This window comes from Budorcas taxicolor, chromosome 5, assembly GCF_023091745.1.
Source record: "Budorcas taxicolor isolate Tak-1 chromosome 5, Takin1.1, whole genome shotgun sequence".
In the NCBI taxonomy this organism is placed as follows: Eukaryota; Metazoa; Chordata; class Mammalia; order Artiodactyla; family Bovidae; genus Budorcas; species Budorcas taxicolor.
The window spans coordinates 143082137-143093749 of NC_068914.1; the positions used below are offsets into that span (position 1 = coordinate 143082137).

Below are 11613 nucleotides of genomic sequence, written 5' to 3' on the forward strand. Positions count from 1 at the left end.
CCTTTTTTAGGTGGATGACTTTTTGTAGGTAAAAATATTATATTCACATTCTTGAATTTTTAAAGTGGTTTATATAGATGAAATCTGTTTTTTCTACTCCTATTTATCTAATAGAACTTCCCAAGTGGCAATAGTTGTAAAGAACCTGCCTGCCAATGCAGGAGACTCAAGAGATGCAGGCTGGATCCCTGAATGGGGAAGATCCCTTGGAATAGGGAATCGGCTACCTGCCTCAGTATTCTTGCCTAGAAAATTTCATGGACTGAGGAGTCTGGCGGGCTACTGTTCTTGGGCTTGCAAAGAGTAGGGCAATGCTGATAGCCTGAGCACAAGTGCATTTATTTAATGGTTAAGGTTCCTAGTTCGAGAGCTCCCTCTTCTGTCGGTTCTGCCCTACTCTTGACAGTTTCCTTCATGGATGGTATATTGCTACAGAAATAGGGAGGGCAAAGGGATGTCTTTTTTTGTCTTTCATTTCCTCAGTATTCTTAAATCCTCCAAATTAAATCTTTGCTTTTGTACTCACAGCTCTAAGAGATATTACCCTATGTGTATTACCTGTTTTTCAGATAATAGGAAAAAAAAATGCTTTCCTAAATTTCTCACTTCTTGTCTTCCATTTCAAACCCTTTTCCAGTTTTATAAACTACCAAGTCTCAACCTTTGTTAAGTATTTTGGAACTTATTGTTGCAGGTTTATCTTTATAGGTTCATTGTGTTTATACTTCAGCTACGTTCTCTATTTTCACTTTTTCATAGACAATTTTAAGGACTAATTTCCCTAACCAGCACCATAAGCATTTGGTGGTAGACTGGAGCAAGAACTCTGTCAATATTGTTGTATTTCTACTTACAAATAATTTGTTGGTTGTGGTGCTCTGTCTCTGAAGATAATGAAAGAACATGGATCTTTTATCATTTTCTTTGTTTCCTTTATTGCTTTTACAAATTACGGGGAAGTTTGAGGGATATTTGGAATCAAACAACCATCTTTGCTATATAAAACTGAGGATTTGGTAGTATTTATTAAAGTACCCTTTCTTTCAGATCTTTACTTCAAATCTATTCCGCACTCGTAACCTCTAAAAGCCTGTATGGAAGACTCATAAGTTCTCAGTGAATGAGCATTCTAACATGATAACCTGAGGCAGCTATGTTCTCCATGTATGCATTTGCTTTCTTATAGACTCATTGTGTTATTTTTTAGTGTTTTAACAAACAAAAGGAGCTTATAATGGCTGGAAAAAATGCAAGTCTAACCATTTTATTGTGCTCAATAAAGTAAAAACATACAGAGGAAGATTGTCACATTGGGTTTTACAAAGCAGGTTTTAAAATAGGTAGTACAAACTGATATTAATAAGATACAACTGACTTTTTTTAAATTTTACTTTATTTTACTTTACAATACTGTGTTGGTTTAGCCATACAACTGATTTTATACAGCAAAATTTGTAAGTACATTTACAACTGGTAAGATGCAACCAGGAGAAGTATAAAGTGAAGTGCAGAGTAGCACTGATGTCCACATAGTCTCCTTTTACACTTTTTTTAAAATTTAAATTTATTTACTTTAATTGGAGGCTAATTACTTTACAATATTGTATTGGTTTTGCCAAACATCAAAGCCAAAAAGAAAAACACCAATACAGTATACTAACGTATATACATGGAATTTAGAAAGACGGTAACGATAACCCTTTTAAACGTTTTGACAGGGGTTGGTGAACATTTGTCCGACCATTTGTCTTTGAAAATAAAGTGCATTTGTAATGCAGACAAACTATTAATTTATGTATTATAAATGTCTTCTTTTGCACTACAAATCACAGAGTTGAGAAGTTTCAACAGAGACTAACTTACAAAGTTGAAAATATTTACATCCATTTCTTTAGGGAAAGTTTTCCAACCCCTACACTAGGGTAAAAGATGTTTCAAAAGTTCCAAAATTATGGAAATGAAAAAGTTGGTTTAAATGTTCCAACGATTTCCAGGTTTAGATAATTGAAGCAAATTGAAGGCTCCAATGAGAATACTCATGTAAAGCTTTTAATAAAGGCAGTGAATATAAAACAACAGGAGAAAGATAATTCAAAGAAACATCCAGGAACAAGCTACCCAATGTTCTTATTTGTCTGAAGGTATGATTCATCATCTCTCTGGATGAAACTGCTACTATTTGTGCTGATGGATGTGTGCGGAAACTTGGTTACAGGACAGCACAGGCAGTTTTCTGCTGAGACTGCCCACATGGTGAAGATTAAATATCTAACTCATTACTTTAAGCTTACGTTATCAATTAACAAATTGGTCATACATTTCACTCAGGAATTCTGAGCTTTAAAAATTTCATCATTAGTCATGAGTTAATTAGTTACTTGGTTGGCTAACTAATTGCTCTTATCATGGCCAACAGCCAAAAAACAATTCTCAAGTCTCTCTGGAGGTAAACAAAGAGTCCAGCTGTAAAATAATTCTATTTTCATTAAGCAGATTTAGATGTCACTTCCACGGCAGCTCAGTGGTAAAGAATTGATCTGCCAATATCTTCTGCTTCTGTTAGGTCCATTCTATTTCTGTCCTTTATTGAGCCCATCTAAACACAAAATGTTCCCTTAGTATCTCTAATTTTCTTGAAGCAATCTCTAATCTTTCCCATTCTATTGTTTTGCTCTATTTCTTTGCACTGATCACTGAAGAAGGTTTTCTTATCTCTCCATTCTTTGAAACTCTGCATTCTTTGAAAACTCTACATTCAAATGGGTATATCTTCCATTTTCTCCTTTGCCTTTAGCTTTTCTTTTTTCCACAGCTCTTTGTAAGGCCTCCTCAGACAGCCATTTTGCTTTTTTGCATTTCTTTTTCTTGTGGATGGTCTTGATCACTGCCTCCTGTACAATATCACGAACCTCCATCCATAGTTCTTCAGGTACTCTGTCTATCAGATCTAATCCCTTAAATCTATTTCTAATTTCCACTGTATAATTGTAAGGGATTTGATTTAGGTCACGCCTGAATGGTCTAGTGGTTTTCCCTACTTTTTTCAATTTAAGTCTGAATTTTGCAATAAGGAGTTCATTATCTGAATCTCAATTAGCTCCCAGTCTGAAATGATATGGGAGCTGAAAGGATATGGGATATAGGAGCTGATGATATGGTTATGATATGGAAGCTGAAGAAAACTTCTGAGCTATCTTTAGAAGGCAACAGGAATTTTCCTTCCTCAGTGAAGACAACTTTGAAATAGATTATTCTCTGAAAGTAGATATAATCTGTAACACTTAACACCTTCTGTTTCCTCATTGCTCTTGTGATATTGTAATAAATATTCATGAGTTCTCAGTAAAAAAAAAAGACTGAACTATGTAAAATTCATAGAGTGACAATGTTAGAATAGCAAATTCAACCTATGCTTGAATGTAGCTACAAGAACACAGTTGATATTCATCCTTGACAAAAATTATGAAAATAGAATTTTCATAATTTTGCTTATTTCCTGCATAGAAAATAAACATAGATCTATACATAGCCTATGTAGAAATATATTTCCTACATTTTTTTCTCCTTAGGAAAAACAAACAAACAAAATACTCAGAAGAAATTTTTTTGTGTGGGAAGAGGACAGATTGATTGGACAGTTAGAACAGAAAACTGTTTTCTTAATAAGCTTGTCTATACTGCTCTTTATAAATGAAATTTTAAAATTATATTGTTACAAAGATGGCACAGACAACAAAGGCAAAACATTTTAAATATGTAGAAGGTGCAATGCATATCCAAGTTAAATATGTGAAAGATGTTACAGCTATCCTGTGTTTTACATAGTATAACCTAAGTGCATTTTTCCTAAGTCAATCTTCATACAAGAACACAGATTTCAAGTTATATTACTATTATATTTGTATTTTTGAGAAATAAAACATGAGAGGTTCTTATCTCTTCTTGACTCTTTGTATTTTGAAAATCAACCTTGAGCTCTTAATTATAACTATTTAATTGAAATACAAAAGAAGAGAACAAATAGGGATGCCAGTACAAATTTCTTTAGATATATATTCAACAGTTATTTTTTAAAAGAGGGAATGGGTTTTGATATTTCTGAGGTTGGAAAAAATCTATTCAGGTCACAAGCATCACAATTCATCATGTGCCCTTCCTTTCACCGACCCACTCAGAAACCCCTCAATAAAAAAGCCTGCTCCCTATCCTCCTAAATACTAAATGTCCAGTATTTTATCACATGCCATTTAGGAAAAGATTTTGGGGATTGATTAGAAATTGAAATCTTAAATGCACATGTAAGAGTGGCTTTTTTTACTGTCAGAGAAGCATAAGGCAAGAAAGATACTTGAAAAAACAAAAAAATAAGACTGTATATTCATGTGATCAGAGCTTGGGTTCCCCTTCCCCTTGGAAAATGTGAAGACAATCTTGTAAGATCACATACTTGGATATAACTTTCCAATTGTTCTGCAGAACTTGGCAGCATCAAGATAAGACATACAAATATGTTACTTAACCCTTGTGATACATACGAAGAAATTATCATAAGGCACTTTCAGGTCTAAATTAAAACATATAGATGAATAGATATCCACCAAAAACTTAAAATAAACACTAAAATTATTTTTTACTTTCAGAGGAAAAAAGATGAGGATGGGGCTTTTCAATTTAGCACACCATACAAAGAACTAATATGATGTTAATATATATTGTTTGGCCTGAATTAAGTTTTATTTAAATGTCAGCAGATAGAATTTCCAAAAATAGATGCATAAATTGTTAAATCCATACCATATACATTGAACATTCATTAAATTATTTATCTTGACTCTATAATTTCAGGTGTAGGTATGCAAATTTCATCAAATTTAAAACACATGGCAAAATTTTAAATTGTAACTATATATGTTGATGAATTAGACATACTGTCTTAGTTATTCTTATGTTGTATACCTAAAACTAACATAATGTTATATACCAATTGCATAAGTAATAAAGTCACTCAGTCGTGTCCAACTCTTTGTGAACCCATGGACTGCAGCCCACCAGACTCCTCAGTCCATGGGATTCTCCAGGCAAGAATACTGGAGTGGGTTGCCATTTCCTTCTCCAGGGGATCTTCCCGACCCAGGGATGGAATCTGGGGTCTCCTGCATTGGAGGCAGACACTTTAACCTCTGAGCCACCAGTGATACAAAATTTACATATATATTTTCAAATACATGAAAATTATATGATTGATAAAACATAATTTGAAACATTTTAAAGATCCCAGAGGTAGGTAATACAATTTGTAACCATTCTAAGTAATATTGAATCTCCATTGCATAACACTTCTGCCCCAAGAAACATCTAAATAAGCTGTTGTTTACAGATATAACGAGACTTCTGTTCACAGTGTCCATCCAAAATGGTTCCTACTGGGATATACATCATGCAGTTCTTTGGATTTACAGATTTAGGGAAAGGAAATCTGCAATGAAGAAGAAAATTTTAATATACAAGAGCAAGAAATGAAAACGTTCAAGGATGCTGTTCTTGCTAAATGACAGAATTAGGGAACATTTAAAAGCATTTGCATGAGATAGTACATCTTGAGTCATTATCTTCTCCATTCAAGTCATTTTTCACAATTTCAGAGTACAATGTTACCAAAACACAGTATGATCAATAATCAATAGCGTTGAGGTTGGGGATTTTTTTGTTTTGTTGTTGTTTTTAATGATTTTGATATGTGTTATTCTTTGTTTCTGTGTTATTTAAAGATGTATTAACTAAGTGTAGTCCAGGAAAAAATCAGATTAAAAAATTTCTCAATGCATGATGCTGTTAAATCTCATATTTAAGAATGAAAATGAGATTTGAAGCTTATAAATATACAGGAAATAAACCCAGAATATTTGAAACATGGGCCAATGCGGAGAATATCAGTCTCCACCAGAATAAGAAAAATAATGGACATACTGTTTTCTCTGGACTGCTTTCATACATGTGACAATCTGTGCATATGCATACATATCTACGTGCTTGTACCAAGGCAGGAAACAAAACCGTATGTCAAAAGCTCTTGAGCAAACATTTGGATGTTGTAGATGCAGTTAAAAATTTTATTATGTTGTATCTATTCTCTTTTTTATAGTTTCATGCCCAAAATAGGATATCTTAGTTATAATGGTCCTGGATATTCAAGTCTCTGATCAGATCCAAGGATAAACTCAAAAAGAACAGGAAAAAAGGTTTTGGTACCAGAAACTTACAGATCTTGGGAGAGAGTAGAATTGTCCTCCCACAACCAGGCATGATGTTCTTCATCGTAAGAAAGCCCAATCCAGTAAAAATTGGTATTGAACTTCATAAAATCCTGCATGGAAACAGAGACCAACATATTAATCTATTTGAATCTACTGTAGGAATCATGTATGTTTAAGGAGGCCAGTGTCCAAGCATCAGTTTTTCAATTATACACACTAAAATCATTTTTAACTTCTAATTTGGGGAAAAGAGTCAGTCACATGCTTATTATTTCTCATTCATCAAGCCCATTCATTTATGGAGGAAAAAAAATGACAAAAATCTCACTTCTTGAAGGAATGAAAGATGTCATAAAGGGTGTGAGAGTTTTCATGGAACACTTCCTTCAGATGGGATCAATAATCAAATCTGATCCCAAATCAACTGCATCTGGAGGCATAAATCTTTACCACAGTTTCTCCAGGAAGCTACAGAACTTTTTATTAAGAGCTGGATTATTATTTTATAATATTCTACATATTCATTTCACATTATACCCGAGTGATAGCAAATGTTGTATAATTACAAAATCAGTTATAAATTCACTTAAAGAACTAAAAGTTTAAAGTTGTTGGAATAAAAATAATGACCTATTATTTCTTCTTTGACTACTCTCTAAGCAGTTTCTTATACTTTATCTGTCAGCACTCCTATAATGTAAACCTTAGAGAAAGTTTGGCTCTATTTTTGGATGGTTTCAAAGTATAGGAAATTAGTTCAAATATAATCATCCATTTACTATCTGATTAAAGACTTGAATCAAAGTACAGATAATATATTTTTCTGGGTCAAATAAAATGTAGAAAATATGAATCAAATACTTACCAGTTCATTTCTGGTTTGTATCTGAAGTAGACTGGAATTATGAGAAACACAAAAATCCCTACTGTCTTTCCATGTTTTTAATTCATTAGAAACAAAATAACAGTTGTGTTGGTAGCCAATCCACTTTTCTTGGCAAGAAAAGCACCCAGATTCTAAGAGAAAAAATAAAATATAACTTGATGGCATTGGAGATCTAGTTTCTTTTCAGTGCTATTTTCTCATTCAAAAAGCATTTGTTATTTATTAATTGTGTCTACAAATATTCTTTGAGAATTTACTGCATACACTACACATCAGCAGATGTTTATCTGAACAACCCAGACATGACTCTTCTTCTTCATGGAGATTATATTCTAGAGATAGAGAATTGCTTACTTTTTAGTCTTTATGAACTATTTTTCATGCTCATCTGGGTAAGTATACACAAGAAATTCACTGTGTTCAAATACAGTATAGCAGATCTGAGGTGATTAGAAGAACCCTTTTTAAGGCAGTGATCCAAAGTTGATTTCTTCTATGTAATTAATGTCAATGTATGCCAAAACCAATACAATATTGTAAAGTAAAATCAAGTAAAAATAAAAATTAAAAAAAAATTAAACTAGATGAAAGAAGTATTAAAAGGAAGAAAGAATTATAGCATATTTTCTGAGAGAAAAATTCTGCATATTTTATTTTCAAAATGATGATAAATAAAATGATTAGCTAGAAGTCTGACCACCCCATATATTAGTGACTGCGTCTTCAGTATCCTCAGTAATAAAAGTTCCATGACATAGCAAGTACTCAAATCTTTGTCAAATGAATAATTTTGAGGGTGTAGAGTAGAGTGGTGGTTAACAAGGACTGAGATATGGGGAAAATAGGGAGATGTTGGTCAAAATGTACACGGGAATTTCCTTGTCCAGTGGTTAAAACTCAATGCTTTCACTGCTGAGTACCTGGGTCCAATCTGTGATCAGTTCAGTTCAGTTCAGTCTCTCAGTCGTGTCCGACTCTTTGCGACCCCATAAACTGCAGCACTCCAGGCCTCCCTGTTCATCACCAACTCCGGGAATTCACTCAGACTCACATCCATCGAGTCGGTGATGCCATCCAGCCATCTCATCCTCTGTCGTCCCCTTTTCCTCCTGCCCCCAATCCCTCCCAGCATCAAAGTCTTTTCCAGTGAGTCAACTCTTCGCATGAGGTGGCCAAAGTACTGGAGTTTCAGCTTTAGCATCATGCCTTCCAAAGAAATCCCAGGGTTGATCTCTTTCAGAATGGACTAGTTGGATCTCCTTGCAGCCCAAGGGACTCTCAAGAGTCTTCTCCAAAACCACAGTTCAAAAGCATCAATTCTTCAGTGCTCAGCTTTCTTCACAATCCAACTCTCACATGCATACATGACCACTGGAAAAACCATAGCCTTGACTAGATGGACCTTTTTTGGCAAAGTAATGTCTCTGCTTCTCAATATGCTATCTAGGTTGGTCATAACTTTCCTTCCAAGGAGTAAGTGTCTTTTAATTTCATGGCTGCAATCACCATCTGCAGTGATTTTGGAGCCCCAAAAAATAAAGTCTGGCACTCTTTGCACTGTTTCCCCATCTATTTACCAGGGAGTGATGGGACCAAATGCCATGATCTTCGTTTTCTGAATGTTGAGCTTTAAGCCAACTTTTCACTCTCCTCTTTCACTTTCGTCAAGAGGCTCTTTAGTTCTTCTTCACTTCTGCCACAAGGGTGGTGTCATCTGCATATCTGAGGTTATTGATATTTTTACAAGAAATCTTGATTCCAGCTTGTGCTTCTTCCAGCCCAGTGTTTCTCATGATGTACTCTGCATAGAAGTTAAATAAGCAGGGTAACAATATACAGCCTTGACGTACTCCTTTTCCTATTTGGAACCGGTCTATTGTTCCATGTCCCATTCTAACTGTTGCTTCCTGACCTGCATACAGATTTCTCAGGAGGCAGGTCAGGTGGTCTGATATTCCCATCTCGTTCAGAATTTTCCACAGTTTATCATGATCCACACAGTCAAAGGCTTTGGCATAGTTAATAAACCAGAAATAGATGTTTTTCTGGAACTCTCTTGCTTTTTCCATGATCCAGCAGATGTTGGCAATTTGATCTCTGGTTCCTCTGCTTTTTCTAACACCAGCTTGAACATCAGGAAGTTCACGGTTCGTGATAGTGGAACTAAAATCCCAAAAGCTGTGAGGCAAGGCCAAAAACAATGTTTTAAAAAATATAGAAGTTTTCAGTTAGGAGATGAATTCATTCTGGGAATCTACTGTTCACCATTATAACTAGAGCTAACAGTATTTTGGTATAAATACTCATGAATTGCTACAGGAGTAATTCTTAAATATTTTTACCACAAACAGGAATGATAGTTTTGTGACATGATGGAGGTGCTAGTTAGTGCTACAGTGGTAATAATATTATAATAATAAGTATATCAAATCAACACATTGCATACATTAAGCTTACACAATATCATTTGTCAATTGTATCTCAATAAAGCCCAGGAAAAATGCTCAGGAAAACAAAAAAGATATGAATGAAGTGCTATATGAACAAAAAGATAGTAAAAACAACCTGGAGAGTGTTGTGAAGGAAAAAACGACAACAACAACAACAGCTAGGTCTTTGAGCTGACTTTCACAGGTTAAGTGTTAAGTAGGGTTTAGAATTGCAAAAACCTCCATGCTGCTTTCTGAGCTATAGAAGAAGCAGAGGTAAAGGTAAAGAGACATAAATGTATGGATTATATAACAAACACAATGAGGTAATTAGGATTGGCTATCATATTTTTAATGTTAATATAATGTATTTTTTATTTGCTACTTAAACATGAACACTTACATTGGAAAAATTTTTTCAGTGGTAATATTTTCCTTATTATTTAAATAAACAAATAATGTTTATTTGATGAAATCTAATAAATTCTTATATGAACAATGAAAGAAGACTATCCTACAACTAGCAGGCAAGTTTTTATTGACTATAATATTCCATCAAGCTTCTCTGTGAGAAAAACAGGAAACTGCTTATTTTACTCTTTATCAACAAGAAAGATTTCCAAAGTAGAACCCTACCTTCCTGAAGATCTGTGGAAGGTCCAGGCTGAACACTTTGGTTTAGTAAGTGCTGTAAGAAATGATTAGAAATATTACTTTATCAGACATTGTTTTTATGAAATAACAAAATACTGCACATTAGAAAAATCAAACTTTTATTGTAAGATAGTTTCATCACAATTTCGATCTTTTTATATAGGCTTGACTAGAAAAACTTACAATTTTTTTAACAGAACTCCCAAAGCAGCCATCAACGAAAGGCATATTACTCCTAAGACCCCAGAGATCAACCTCCATGCAGTGGTCTGAAAAGCTATAAAGAAAGATGGGATAATGATTTAAAGATCAAATACAGGAGTTTCTTAAAGGCAGAAACCAGTGAGAGAATCCAAAAAGTTCTTTGGTTTAATAACCCGCAATCATTTTGCCAGTAAACTGTTTGAAAATGAAGACAGTCCACTGAAAACTCTACCCAATACCAACATTTCAATATGATGTACTTTGTTCTTCATTGAGATTATCAGTACTTTTTCTTCTTTATCAGTTCTGTCTCAGTACAATGTATTTACCATTTACTTTTTTAACTTGAAAAGAAGCTTAGAGATCTGTAGTAAAAAGAGACAAACAGGCACTAAGTTTCCATTTTATGGACTCAACTCTTTGCAACCCCACGGACTTTGGCTCACTAGTTTCCTCAGTCCATGGAATTATCCAGGTAAGAATACTGGAGTGGGTGCCATTCCCTTCTCCAGGTGATCTTCCCAACCCAGGGATTGAACATGGGTCTCCCTCATTGTAGGCAGACTCTTTACTGTCTGAGCCACCAGGAAAACCCTGATATATTGATAACAAACTTATTTTGGTAATAACAACATAAGCATCACAAGGTGGAGCACATCACTCCCATTAAGTAGGTAAGAAAACCTAGGATAATTTTCCTGGTAAATTTATATCTCAATCAGAATTTAGAGCTATCCTGGTCAAAATCCACTCTTTAAATCTGTTGAGAATACTTCACAATATCATCTCTAAGTGACAGAGTGAAGAATCAGAAAAATGAAATTTTAAAAGTGCTATTATATGAGAAACCTGAAACTGTACACATTTTTTCTTAAATTTTTTCTTGCCCAAAATTAGCCATACTCATGAGATATATTTTTGGTTATTTTTATTTTTTCATGTTATGACTTCGGCTGCACATACCTGCCATGTGAGATGTTGTCTAATGTCGATGCAGATAAGGCACTGCGGATGCTTGTTCAAGGATAGTGAGGTTAGTCCATGGAGCTAAGCTGGAGGCTACCAAAAACCCAAAAGTTGTGAAGAAATTTTAAAAAAGAAAAACTGTGAATCAAAATATGCTTGTATCTTCTGCTGATGAGACAAGGATGTGTAGTATGAACAAGAAGCAGTAAAATCGCTATCT

The 11613-nt window shown here is 34.3% G+C and overlaps 1 protein-coding gene across 1 annotated transcript; it reads right to left on the minus strand.

The window, feature by feature from the left end:
• Positions 1–5355: 5355 nt before the first annotated feature.
• Positions 5356–11397, minus strand: LOC128048234 (natural killer cells antigen CD94-like). Its single transcript, XM_052640621.1, has 6 exons — positions 11391–11397; positions 10407–10500; positions 10206–10282; positions 7120–7271; positions 6261–6364; positions 5356–5476 (listed from the first exon to the last, which is right to left on the minus strand). The coding sequence occupies exons 1-6, from the start codon at positions 11395–11397 to the stop codon at positions 5356–5358; spliced, it is 555 nt and encodes a 184-aa protein (XP_052496581.1).
• Positions 11398–11613: the final 216 nt, after the last annotated feature.